The sequence below is a fragment of the Euphorbia lathyris genome, chromosome 1 (genome assembly GCF_963576675.1).
Source record: "Euphorbia lathyris chromosome 1, ddEupLath1.1, whole genome shotgun sequence".
In the NCBI taxonomy this organism is placed as follows: Eukaryota; Viridiplantae; Streptophyta; class Magnoliopsida; order Malpighiales; family Euphorbiaceae; genus Euphorbia; species Euphorbia lathyris.
Genome location: NC_088910.1, coordinates 62,495,771 through 62,510,218, shown reverse-complemented (window position 1 = coordinate 62,510,218; position 14,448 = coordinate 62,495,771). Strand labels below are relative to the sequence as shown.

General features: G+C 31.9%; 1 protein-coding gene and 1 non-coding gene across 2 annotated transcripts; one reads left to right on the top strand and one right to left on the bottom strand.

Moving 5' to 3' along the window:
* Positions 1–2,666: 2,666 nt before the first annotated feature.
* Positions 2,667–4,061, bottom strand: LOC136207961 (MYB-like transcription factor EOBI). Its single transcript, XM_065998848.1, has 3 exons — positions 3,813–4,061; positions 3,608–3,737; positions 2,667–3,534 (listed from the first exon to the last, which is right to left on the bottom strand). Exons 1-3 carry the CDS (start codon positions 3,961–3,963, stop codon positions 2,907–2,909), a joined length of 909 nt encoding a protein of 302 aa, XP_065854920.1. The 5' UTR covers positions 3,964–4,061; the 3' UTR covers positions 2,667–2,906.
* Positions 4,062–8,025: 3,964 nt separating this feature from the next.
* On the top strand, positions 8,026–8,097 carry TRNAT-UGU (transfer RNA threonine (anticodon UGU)). Its single transcript has one exon. It is a non-coding gene; the product is annotated as a tRNA-Thr (tRNA).
* Positions 8,098–14,448: the final 6,351 nt, after the last annotated feature.

Genomic DNA, 14,448 nt, shown 5'->3' with positions numbered 1-14,448 from the left:
AAACAGAGATTCTCAGTTTTAGTAAAAAGCTACTTTTCAGTAGTAAAAGACAAACATGAGGTATATAATCAAACACCTAAAATTCTATCTTTAAAGTGAAAAGACAAATAAGATGTTCAAAGTAGGTAACCAAACACCCCTAATGTCTTAACCTGAATCTAAATATTTTTTATAATATAAATGGATTAAAAAGTAAAATCAGTTAAAAATGAAGCATCCCTGCCTGGAACCGGCAGAGAAGCGTGAGTTTAGAGTATATAATATGATAGGAAAAGGTGGGAGTAGCATATATTATATTATATGGTGGGTGGAATAATTGAGAAGAGTAATGCATATTCCACGTTTCGAAAGAGGACATACTTCTATATATAAGCTGAAGGAATCCAAACATTGTTTTTAATTTACTACACATTTAGGGAAAGAAGATAAATATGAATTGTCACAACACATTACTCCTTCGTAACACATATTCCTCTATCAATTATTAACTCGATGCTTCGCATGTGATCTATTTCTTTTACCTTTTTCTTTTTTCCATTTTCACTTGATGTCAATCAAATTTTAATTTTTACATATAATTTAAACGAAAATCATATATGAATTATATGGCGCACACATGTACCAAATAATCTTATTATAAGGAAATGGGATATATTTTCTTTTAGGGAAATTCCAATATTTATTTACCAGAATTCATATATATTGCTGTTAGCGATATTTTCGAATAATTTTAATGTCATCATTATCACGTATGGCTTGGGTGTAGGCGTATAAGAGAAATTAATTCTCAATCAATATGGTCGGTTAAGTTTATAGATTGTGCACGTCAAATCTTGAAATCTAATCGAAACGATTGACGAGGGACGTAAGGATTGAGAATGTCTCTCTTGGGTTCCTAGCGCCATTATAATTTTTTTGCTAGATTAGTTAAAGTTATTGCAAATAAGCTATTGCGAGAACGAAAGCCTAAAATAAAATTTAGGATGTTGGGAATGAGTGTGTGTAAGAATCGGAGTCAGATTCGAACTTTAAGGGTCTGGAAACGTAAAAACAATATCACTGGACAAAATGTATAAAACCTAGGGAGATTATGTAAATGATTTGGGGTCCGAAGAATGGCTTGTAAAACGAGTTTCCAGACACGAAACGAAAGGCTAAAATCAAGGTTAGAATATTAGGAACAAGTTTGTTGTATCAGACATACAAAATCGAATAGATGTTATATATTAAATTAATATCCACAAGAAAGCTAATTTTGGCGGGATGTTGCTTGAACTAATTCATTTAAAAATATCTCTAACCATGATTTGAATATAGATGAAATAAGTACACATAATTGGTCATAAAAATATTTTAATATTTATATATTATTAGATATAACTTAAAAAAAAAAGCGAAAATATTTTATTGACAACATATAAATATTTAGTTATAACACTTTCATAACAAAATTATGGTCATTGAAACTAACTAAGTGCATAAAATTATTATGCCTATTTTTTTTAATTCATATAATCGTCAGAAGCGGCCTCTTGCCAAATAAATTGGTAGGGGAAGGCTTGCCCCCAGTACACCCTTGTGGTGGGATCCCTCCCCGGACCCTCGCTTAGCGGGGACGCGTAGTGCGACCGGGCCGCTAAAAAAAAATCGTCAAATATCTGGCACAATAATTAAGCTCGTACCTATTATATATGCTTTAGGTCCATGAACTAAACTAGACCACTTAACAGACTAATGCATGATAGCTCATAATTTATAATATTATACATGTTAAGCCCAAAATATGGATTTTAATCCAACATCTTAGACAAAATAGTCGAAAGTTCGAATTCTAATAAGTCTATTTATTAGTAAAATTTCAACACATGGTAAGATGAACTTGTGTTGAACACACTTTAATTCCAGGACATTAACGCGAGGGAGTATGTCAGGATAATAATAAAATTTATTTTGGATCTTAACTATCACTTTAAGTGCTTTTGGTTAAAATGTGTTCGTAGTATAGTATCAAACTTCATAAACTAAATGGCCAAAGGTTCAAATCCTCACAATCTCGAAATTTTAATACAAGGTACAAAAATGATATATTTTACTTACTTCAAGTCAATGAGATATTAATTATAATAAAATATATATTATATGACTATGATCATAATCTTTTTGTTTAATTCGTTGTTAACATTAATGTTGGTTTGTTAATATTAGTGTTCATTTGGCAATTTTTTCTAAATTTGTATGATTATTTATGTTAGTTTAGTTAGATGGCATATATATGTAGATTGTGGAGAAGTTTATGAATGTGAAGAGGTAAGGGTGATCCGATTGGGTCATGGTTCCCCACATTTGACCCTTTAATTCTCGGAGAGTCATACCACTTGAGAGTTTATTGTCCTATTTCTGCAAATGCTCCCCCTTTAGACATGACTCCACCTTTGATCTCATGTCTAGTCACTTCTATCTATCCATATTTTTCTTGAATTGACTACCACCTTTCTTCTCTCTCTCCCCAAATTATCTGGAAAAGATAAAGAAAATGATATAACTCTATGTATTTCTAATTAGTCTTCCACAACAATTATTATATATTTGAAATGTAAAATGTGCTCTTCAGATTAATATATATATATATATATAAAGTATTTGATCAAGTGCACTACATATATGGTTTCTCACAATTACGTATATTTACACTTTTAATTAACATACAATATTATACTAAAACTATGATATTAATAGTGTAGGATTAATTATTTCTTAAGCCAAATCCAAAAGTATAACTGAGTGAATATATCTGAGTCAAGAGGAGGATACATATATATGTGGATGGACCCTAGCCACATATATATATATATAAAATGAAAAATAAGAAAGAAAATAATTAAAAAGGATCTGTTTGAAGTTGAAGTCTAAAATTGCCAAATGTCATCCATGTTCCATAAAGCATCAGGCATGTCATCATCATAGGAGCAATTGGGTTGTGGCATCTGGAATTGAGATGTGGAATAATCAAAAGAAGCAAATTGAGGCATTGCAGCTGGATTGAATCCATCAATGTCCATATCATACCCACTGCTGCACTCTGCATACAAATTACTTTGATCATTAACAAGTAGGCTGTTGTACAGTGCATCATCCATAACAGCTGCTTCAATATTTTGAAGAGTTTGATCAGGCTGGTTTGAAACGGGCTGAGATTCTGTGGACATAACTGTGCTACAGCTAGTGAATGAAGTTGAATATTGATGATCATGATTTGGCATTGGAAATTTATTGCTTTGATGGGGAATTAACGATTCTGATGAGATTGAAGGAAGTGCGAAATTAGGTAGTGATGAAGAAGAAGAAGAAGAATCATGGGTTTGTTCGACTTTTTGAAGCAATCTTGGCATCCAGAAACACCTAACAGCATCCATGAATTTCTTGCTGTTTGATTCAATGTTTAATTGACGGGCTTGCCTTTGCACTCTTGTTCTCCAGTAGTTCTTTATTTCATTGTCTGTTCTTCCAGGAAGATGCTGTGCAATTTTTGACCATCTGTAATCGTTACAAACTAATACTATTAAGAACTCAAATTTAAAAAAAAAAAAAAAAAAAAAAGAAAATATACCTGTTGCCCCACTTGGAGTGCAATTCAAGAATCAAGAGCTGTTCTTGAGGAGTAAGATTGCCACGCTTAATGTCAGGTTTAAGATAATTAAGCCATCTTAATCTGCAACTCTTTCCAGTTCTTTTGAGCCCTGAAAAGAATTGATTGTTATAAGTTTGTTTTTGTAATTTGGAATAATTAATTAAGGAAAAGGATAGGTAGGTACCAGCATATTTGGCTAACATGTTCCAACGACCTTCACCATGACGAGCAATGTAATGAGTAAGCAAAGTATCTTCTTCAAGAGTCCATGGTCCTCTTCTTAGCTCGCTTTCTTCTTCTTCTTCTTTCGAACTGCACATTCTCTTTGAGTTCATTCTACACACAAGAACAACTAGGAAGGAACTATTCTGATATGCTCAGATTTATAGACCCAAAAAGGCCAATGCTCTATTTATTTATTATTTAATTTGAATACCCACAAAAAACAAGAATAATGATTTCTTCACCACACATGCTCTCCCCTTTATATATGCAAATTGAACTAAATTTTTTGATGGCAAATCATATAGCTAGCTAGGTCCCACTTACTGTGGGTCCTACTTGGGGCAGCTATATATTATTTATTATTTTATGAGTTGAAGTTGGAACATTCAAAGGTATTTTTATTTTCTTTTCAAAACATCAATCAGGAAAGAAAGAAGCAAATCTCCATGATCATGCAAGTACAAACTGGGTCCTGTTCCTTTATATGCCACCTACTGTACATACCATTATTTTCTACACTACCAAATTTGCATTCTCAGCCCTTTTTCTTTCTCTATTTTCTTTATTTTGTTAACTAACTTCTTATATTTCAATTTCAAATTGAGCTCCTAATTACATGTGAAAACCACTTGATTTTCCAAATCAAATTATCCTTTCTTTTACATTTTGAAATGAGATTTTATACTATTATTTAAGTCATGATATCTGATAAATATTGTATATTTCTGGTGACCGAATGTCGGGTTCTTTCATCAAATCTGATTGCTTCATGTAAAATGAAGGAAATGTCGGTTAACCATGAGGGACTCTCTGATGATAGTTAATTTGTTATGTTTCTTCAAAACAGATAGAGCAAATAGACTAGTGTATATAAAAATACCTTAATGCTCCATAGATCTTATTTTATGAGAACTTTTATTATACATTTGGTGCAATACACCTAATCAAATGAAAATAGAGATATATTTCATTTGGAGATGATTGATGTTAAGAATAAAATTTGATAAATAGTTCCAATTGATTGGTAGGGTGTATTGCATCACAACTATAATAGAATTTCTTATACCTTTTATATATCATAGTCGAGATTAAAGGACTTCACTTCTATTTAAAAACTAATGTCCTAATTAGAACCCACACTACCTCTCTAGAAATCTTTCACCAAGGGATGTATATGGTACAACACCAGCATAAGATCTAGATCTTTTAACATCTGGGTTTGGGTCATCCGACTCAACATCCATTCACAGTTATCAATATCAAACATACGAAAAAAACTTATAGTTAAATTGTTTCGTTGACGGTTATCAATATCAAACATACAAAAAGCTGCTTTTAAATTTTTAAATTCTGATTATATATGCACATAGAATGAGTAAATTTTTTTTATTCAAGTTTGATTTCAACAGTTAACTTGTTAATGACTAAAATATTAACGTATATAATTGATCGAATTGACTGTTAAATTAAATTAAATTAAAAAATTGGTTCCATAAAAAAAATGTCGGCATATATTATCCTAGATAGTGAAGGTAATTGTAGCATTGATTATGCATCAATTTAATTTGTCATTTTCACACAAAATGTAATAATAAAATAATAAAATGAATATGTGGGTTCGTTTTCTGATTATTTTTTCCAGAATACAGTATTAATATATAGATTCACTTTATATAAAAGAAACGTGATTGACTAAACAAAATATATTATAAGATAAAACACCAAGAAACGTGGAATGATTACAGCGATTCTAAATTAGTAGTAGTAGCAGCTACTGCGAAAGAACTCTTTGTTCAAAATGATGAACCAATGAAATAAAAGCATCAATTATTAGTGATGTATTGGAGAAAAAATTACAGTATTTATGCTGTTCCACCAAAGCTAAATAATGACAGATCAGATGGAGTTGGTTATATTCAAAATATTCATAAAGCAATATTAGATTTTGACTGAATAACTATTTCAATTAATGTTAATTTCCACAATGACATGACTGAAAAATGTGATATGATAATGATAATATATAGGTAGGGAAGGGCGGCCAATGGGATGGCGACACTTTTCACAAACTAATAAGGGCGTCAAGTCAACACATACATGTAGAAGGAGTTCAAGCTCATTCATCTCCATCTGGGCACCTACCTTAACAAGCCCATCCTATCATATCATACACCATCAATTTTTTTTTCTATAACTGTGCAACAAAATGCTCACCTTGCATTACACACATCAGGAATAAATTGCATTCATGCCCACTATTTCTATTCTTATTAACATCATTAAATCTAATATAAAAGTTAAAAGTTACTCAATTTTAACACTCTAATAGCAATTCTAGGTCTGGTCCAAGAGTTCGATCACTAACTCGTTCTTCAAAAAATAGCATGCGATGAAATGGGGCTCTAGGTGATGCCAGTCATTCAGATTGTCAAAAAAGTACTATAACATAATGTAAAATTTGTGTTAAAAAGAGAGAAAAGTACAATTTTTATAAAAATCCCAAAGGATGAATTACCTTGTTGTCCCTAAGTGAGACGATGGTTGTAAGTCGATGTGGAGGGTAACGAGACTTCTAGATCCCTAGAGGTACAAACCTCTTTCATGGTCACAGGCTCATTCGGGCTTGAGCCTTTAATATATTAGGTCTGTAAAGCAGGTTCGTTTCTCATTTGTGTCTTTCTTATGCATCTTCCCTTTGCCTTCTGTTTTTTGTTTGTTTGTTGAATATTAAGCTATAGTTTGGGTTCATTTAGCCGTAGACAGTGTTCTAAAAATCGGCCAAAGCAACTGTCTAGGCGGGGATTTTTAGAACACCGTCCTGATTTCCACTAGACGGCATAAATCGGTTAACCGATTTGTAGTCTCCTAGGCGGTTCTAGACGGCTTTTAAAAAAAATTGGTCCTTAAATTTTATGTCAATTTTTTTAATTTAAAAAATATTAAATAGTAAAAAAAAATAAAAAACCCCTAAACTATTAAATTTATTTTTAAGAATATTAATTTTATTTTATTTTAACATATTTTATTATAAATGTTATTTTTTAAGGACATTAATGTAAATAATATTAAAATATATATGTTTTTCTATCCTAAATATTTTATATTATTATTCATATATTAATTATATTTATATAATACTTTATTTAATAAAAAATAAAAATACAAAAAATTTCTTTACTCTTATTTTCTTTCTTAGGATAAAACGATATAAGAAATTTGAATGGAGATATAGATGGTGGGGGGCCTATACATAAGATTTAAGTTATGAAAAAGATGAAATGAAATAAGAGAAACAATAATTGAAGGTGAGAAGGCATTACATTACATTACATTACCCACGGGGGTTATGTAGTTGTACAAGTAAAAGATGGTTCTTGAATAGATAAGATGATATACCTTTCATTTCTTTCTATTTTTAGATGATGGCTTTGTCATTTTTCCATTTTTGAATATAAATGCTAAAGCTACTTACTTGTTATTTTCAATTCATATGATACGTTCATTCCAACATTTATTATTGTCACCAAAATTCATCATTCTTGTCTGCAACTGCAATATATTATTATTATTGGATATAGATGTGCATGCTTACATATATTGCATCTCATTCAATTCTGCTTTTATATTACCAGACAAACGAATAAATTATGTGCTTTTTTCTTCTTCTATATCTAATATTATATAATGCACACCGTAAAATAATACTATTAATACTTACCTTACGTTACGTATGTATGTGGTAAAACATTTATAATATCAGTATTATCTTCTTACTCTTGAATAAATTTAAAACCAAACATAATTGATGATTTAGGTCAAAACATTCTTTTTATAGTAAGTGACTTGTGCAAATTAAAAACAGTATAAATCTAATCAGAAACTTTATAATTGTATACGCTCCTTGGTATACAATTCGATGAATAAAGTTATACGGTAAGCTAATTTGTTGGAACTGTTCATTTATATTTCGGTGATGTTACAGTGAAAAGAGAGTTTCTGTTAATTGCTTTTGACCTAAAACAAAAATGATTAAATTCATTTCTACACACAATCTGACTTTGGTTTAACATGCATATTACTTATTTCTACGTCATGCTTCTATGCATATAAGCGTATGCAATACACTCATTAAGCTTTGTTTAATAAAGCCTAAAACGATCCAAGTAATTGAAGCCCTTATAGCACAGTGGTAGAGCATCAGTCTTGTAAACTGAAGGTTCGTAGTTCAATCCTGCGTGAGGGCATTTTGTTATTTTTTGGTATTTCAAGTCAAAATTTAATTGTAATTTTTTTTTGATAGAAATTGGGATGAGACAGAACTTGGGCGGGGTGAGCATCCGTGGCCCAAGAATTGACAAACCCGCAATATATTAATAAACGAAAAATGAGTGTTTGAACAAGAGAAGAGGAAAAAGAACAAACAAAAAGAAGGGGGAGGAGAAAAGTTTAGGAAAGTCAAGAAAAACGCAAGTAAGAAATACTACAAATGTCATTATTGATAAACCTTTGGCAAAAAGCAGAAGCTTAAGGCCACCAATTGATCACTGATGAAGAGACTCCAAACTTTGCCAGTGCATCAGCAACTCTATTTCCTTCCCTAAAGATGTGTGAATAAAAAATGTTCATCCTAGAGCAAATACTGAGACAATGCAACCATTCTTGACGAATACACCAAGGAACATCTATGGAACGATGTCTAAGCAGATTAACAATGTACATTGAGTCTGACTCAACCCAAAGCTGATGCCAATTTTTCTCCCAAGCAAGTTTAATTGCAAAAATAGCGGCTCTCAATTTAGCCATGTAAGCAAAAGAATGAGGGGTAGAAAAAGCAAAACAGCCTTTGGAAAATCCACGATAGTTGCGAAAAATACCTCCCGCTCCTGCCTCGCTTGGAGTGCCAAAAGCAGAGCCGTGCACATTGACTTTAACCCATCCCGGAGGAGGTTTAAGCCAATGGACCGGAATAATGTTGGGAGCCGGAGGCGGCCTAGGAGAAGCCAAAAGACGGGATAAGATAACATCATCTCTCTGTGAAGAGCAAAAACCTTTAGAAGTGGCATAGGACTCTCGAATCATTCGAAAGAGGGTGAGCTTCGAGTGCTGAATAGAAAGAGAAACTTCCTTAAAGATTGCTTCATTACTGCAATGCCAGATTAACCAGATGCAAGTGACAGCGGCAACACGCTAGATCATCGACACCTGTGAGCCAAAATAAATGCTACGAAGAGAGCTGAAGAAGTGGATGAATTGTGAATTGTGGATTAATTCATTATGAATTGTATTATTTATTAAGCCAAAATTTAATTGTAATTACTTGACTCTAAACTTTAATGTTAGGAATAAATTTAAATTTAACCCTAAGTTTTAAAATAAAGTGCCAATTTAGTATTGGAATATAGTAAAATTTATCTCTAACTTTTAAAGTGAAGTGAAGATTAGGCCTAACGTAAAAATAATGTAAATTTAATCTTATCATTTACAAATAAGATCAATTTTAACTATAATCACATTATTCAATGAGTTCGAGACGTTATATAATATTTTATTTTCTTTACTTTTAATCAATTAACCTATTTTTAATAATAATACAATTCATAATGAATTAATGTTAATTGAATAAAAAGATTTATTAATATATAATATTAATCGAATAAATGTTTATAATTTATTCAATTGGATTAAAACAATTAATAGTGTAATATAATTTTTTCTACCAATTTTAATTGATATTTTTTTATCAACAACAAACTTGTATTACGAAACAAGAAAAGAAATATCATTCTGAATACAACTTGAAATATAAACAGGAAAATCTTCAATAAAAAATTTCAGATGATTAAGAGACTTTGCCCAAGCAGCTAAATTATGTGCTACTATGTTCGCTTGGCACCTCTCATGCACAAATTCAATAGTTTTAAAGTCCCGGGCAACATCAAGAATATCACCAACAATTACCCCTAACCAGTTTGTCAAATTTTGATCTCCTTTAAGCAGTTGTATCAACGAGACCGAGTATGATGCAACCCAAATAATACGATATCCACAATTAGGGCTGTAAATGAGCCGAGCCGCTCATGAGAGGCTCGGTAGTCGACTCGATAAAAATTTGGCTCGACTCGGCTCGATTTGTAAACGAGCCGCTCGTGAGCACGATTTACTGACTCGGTTCGTAAACAAGCCGAGTTTGAGCAGGACAAAACTCGGCACGAAAGCTCGCGAGCAGGATCGATTAAAATATTTATGAAAAAAATTAGTTTTATAGAAACTATATAGTTTTGGTTATCGGATAAAATTCTCCATAATAGACTTAGGAGAAGCAGCTTACATCTTAAGGAATAAGATCTATGGAGATAGATTGAGAAGACTTCTTGACCCCTCCTAGTCTAAACATGTTGACAAAGTGCTCAAAGCGTTTTGCACTAGACCTAACATCACTTTTGCTTTAAGCATGACAAAGTCGATTATAGGTCAATCCGAGTGATGGTCACTGGATTGTTGTCAAGAACATTCTTAAATACTTAAAATGACTGAAGATATGTTCCGGGTATATGGAGATGAAATTTGAAAGTTGGAGACTTTCAGATATAAGTCATCAAACAGATAAAGATGATCTTACGGAATACAAGTTTATTCTGAAAGAGGTACGGTTAGCTGGAATAGTTCCGAGCAGGAAATCGTGACTGAGCCAGTAAATTAAATCAGAGTATATATATATATATATGTAGCAGCTTCGGAAGCAGCTAAAATGAAGTTTGGAATGCAAGTTCATTAATGAACTAGGCGTGGTACCTAACATTGTTAATGAGATTAATAATAGGGTTGTTGCTCTTGCTAAGGGCCCGTAGTCTCATAATACGTCCAAACACTACCTCAGTCGTTACCATCTCTTCCGAGAGATAACAACAAGAGTAGATGTGAGAATTAAAAGAGTGCTCACCAAGGCACAATCTTATAGATCCATTTAAAAGAATGCCTTACCCCAAAAGGTTCATGATCGTCATACGAACGCTTATGGGAATGTTTTTAGAAACAATTGGCTTTAGTCCAAGTGGGAGAATGTTGGGGTTTATGTCCTATAGACAATTGTTTTAGGATATAAATATTAATGAATAAATTATTTATTTAATCATTTGTTTAATCAGATATATAGCATTAAACTGTAACTATATATAAAGGCACAAATCTTTCATAAAGAAAGTAACCCTAAGTTTATTTAAGTAGTTATAAAGTGTTCATACAAGCATGAAGTGAGACTGTACTTTATAATAGACCAATAGACTTAAAGTAAACCCAAGTCAAGTAATATGTTATAGGGGTTGGCATATTACTGTTGAGACTTGCATGTAACAGTGTTTTCTGTCGAGACAGAAAGCTGATCTCACAAGCTTTAGATATTCAGATATCTAGACAGTTACATGGATCCGGTGAAGGAGTTCATTAGGATTGGGACCCGACTTGAGATAACAGAATGGATTGATTTATCTAATGTGTTAACTGTTCATCTCATTGGTATTAGTAGGTATAACTAATCCTCAGACTCAAACATTCGTTAATTAGTGATTCTGGATTATGGAGTCTGATACTTTGATTCTGTGTGAGCACGATCCAACAGGTGAGAGCCTGGGGTGTGTGAGAGAATGGTTGGGTATCACACAAAGTAATTGCAGAATAGTTAATGTCAGATTGAGCATTCGTCACTCCCGATAAGTGGGAGATATATCCAAATGGCCGCTTGTGGTGAATTGACTGATATCCTTGCAAGGTGATAGAGTTAAGAGTAGAAATGAACATTTCACTTAACTTATCTTTCAGAGTGAATTCAACCTGTACAAGTAAAATCGGACTCTTCGTTATATGTAACCTTGACACGTTCCATGGTTATAAGGAATTGACTGACAGGATATAGTTGATGAAGGATCGTATTATACTGTACCTAATACAGAAAGGTTAACGTCAGTTATCAACCTGACTTCTTAATTGCTCTGGGGGAATATCATAGGTTCTGCTAGTAACAGCTCGCGACGGTATTCCGTTATATATATGTTGAAATTAATTGTGATGAATAATTTCAAAGGATATATACGGCTAGTGGCAATAAAGAACCTAATGGGTCGCATATGGGACTTGGAATCGGAGGACGAAAATGTAATTAGTGAGACGCTATATATATGGGCCGAAATTTGTAGATTAATTAGGGATAAATTAATTTGATTAATAATTATAATTTGATTATGGTTATGAATTAAATTAAAGGATTATCTGATAATATTAATTAGAAGTTTTTATGTGATTGAAACTCTAATTAATTATCCCTAACATTAATTAATTATTAATTTGATTAATAATAATTATCTAGATATAATTAGTTATTATTTAGATAATAGTAAAGTGTTTATTTAATTATCTAATTAGTAATCCTATTCCGAATAAGATTCTAATTATTAATTACCTAACACAACTAGGATTAGGGTTTTGAGAAGTCTATAAATAGACTCCCTAGCCTACATTTTTCGATCAACACAATAAGAAGGCAAGAGGAACCGTTCCGAAACCGTCTCGGCTAATTACAATCTTTCTTACTCTCACTTTGATCTCGTATCGATTTCTGTTAGAGGCAATCATTGCGATTGCTATTATTAAGGTTGATTACTGATTAGTTATTCTTTTCTGTGTTGTTTGTTTTGTTGTTCTCATGAAAGAAGAAAAGACAAATAAAAGGAGAAATTCGTTTTGCTCCTCCTACATCAGGTCAGTTCACATTTTCGCGGATTCCCGGAGATTGAACCATCGTATCGTCACGATTTTTGGACATGAGCTTCTAGACATATTCTTCCTGGTTTTCACCGTTGGGATTTTAATTCGGAGGTCTGGAAGGTCTGTTCGGGTAGGGGGCAGATTCGTTGACAGATTCTATTCTTTTGAAGTTGTGGGCACTTCGTTTGCAACGGTAGATAGATCGTCATAAAGGTATTTCGTTCTATCCCTCTTTATATGAAATAACAATTAACAGATCTTGGAAAAGGGAAATAGATAAAATAGATAAAATTTTATAATTCCGATGCGCCTAGGCTTGTCTATTTTCCTTCATTGGTATCAGAGCCTATGTTAAGCTGTTATTTCATATATGAAAATAAAAGGGTTTTCAATCAGATTGAATAGATTTATTATTAGGTTAATTAATCAATTTGATTTGGTTAATTAATCTAAAGATAAATAGTTAAGATGAGATTAAGATATACGTGTTTTGTGGATTAAGGGTTTAACCGTTTGAATCGTTAAAAGAATTAATTAGATTAATCTTTGTAAATTTGATTTTGTAAACGATTTAAACGAAACGGTTAGAACCGATTAATTAGGGATATATATTGAAAATGGTTATATATAATTATAAATTGCTTGATACGATTTATATATAAAAGTTTTAATTAAAAGGTTTTAATTTAAAAACAAGATTTTAATTAAAAAAAATAGAAATCGGACACAACAATTTGCTGTGTCCAATTCTTATTAGAAGAGTTGTGTTCCAACTCTTCCAATTGGAAGAGTTGGACACGCCAACTCTTCTAATAAGAGTTGGCGGGACTGCTGCCTTTTTGGCAGCAGTCCTCCCACCTGATGCGGATATGATCCGCAACGGGGACGAATCCGGTTTTCGTCCCCGTCACGTGTATATTTGTATTTTTCAGAAAACTAAAATTAATATATATAGAATTAATTAATCCACTTGATTTTGATAGTTGCCTATTTTAAAATTTAGGAACAACGAATCAGCCCATATGAACTTATTAATTGTTATAATTAATAAAAGGATATGGTAATGGTATGTCTTTTTGCGAACCGTTTGTGCTTAATAAATATACTTGCTATATTAGTTAATCACGTTAAATGGTTTTGGTAAAATGATTAAACACAATGATGTATAATCTCTCGTCTTAAAAGTTTTGTGTTCTGGAATTGATTTTACGATGTTTAATTATTTGTATGTGATACGGTTGAATTAAACATGTTAAATAATCTCGGTAAAATAATTGAACACAAATAATTAATATTTTGTATAGTTATATTTTGAAGTGTCTAATTAAGTTTATATTTGATATATCTTAATTAAGATAAAATATAGATGATACAAAATTAATTAAAGGTTAATTAGATAGTAAAGTTAAGGGTAAATTCCAAAAACAATCCCTGTGGTTTGATGTTGTTCCAAAAAAAACCCATGTGGTTTGTTTTTACAAAAAAAAGGACTGTGGTTTGCGCTGTTAACCAAAAAACGGAAAATGGCTTAACGGTGTTAAAATGCTGACGTGGCACAGGGGTAAGGTTGGAAATTCGATTTTTTTTTTAATTTTTCTTTTTTCTTTTTCTTTTTCTTTTTCTTCCTCTCCTCCTTCTTCTTCTCTCTCATCCTTCATCTTCTTCCTTCTCCCTTCTCCCTTCTTCTTATTCCTTCTTCTTCTTCTTCATTCTCTCCTCCTCCTTCTTCCTTCTCTCCTCTTTCTTCTTCTTTCTTCTTCCTTTTTCTTCTTTCTTTTTCTTCTTCCTCCTTCTTCTTCTTCTTTTTTTCTATTCTTTTTTTAAATTCCCTTACTCGA

Coding starts and splice junctions, on each gene's coding strand:
- LOC136207961 (XM_065998848.1), bottom strand. CDS start 3,963: ATGAACTCAAAGAGAATGTGCAGTTCGAAAGAAGAAGAAGAAGAAAGC. Junction 3,738..3,812: donor CATGTTAGCCAAATATGCTG/GTACCTACCTAT, acceptor AATTCTTTTCAG/GGCTCAAAAGAACTGGAAAG. Junction 3,535..3,607: donor CACTCCAAGTGGGGCAACAG/GTATATTTTCTT, acceptor TAACGATTACAG/ATGGTCAAAAATTGCACAGC.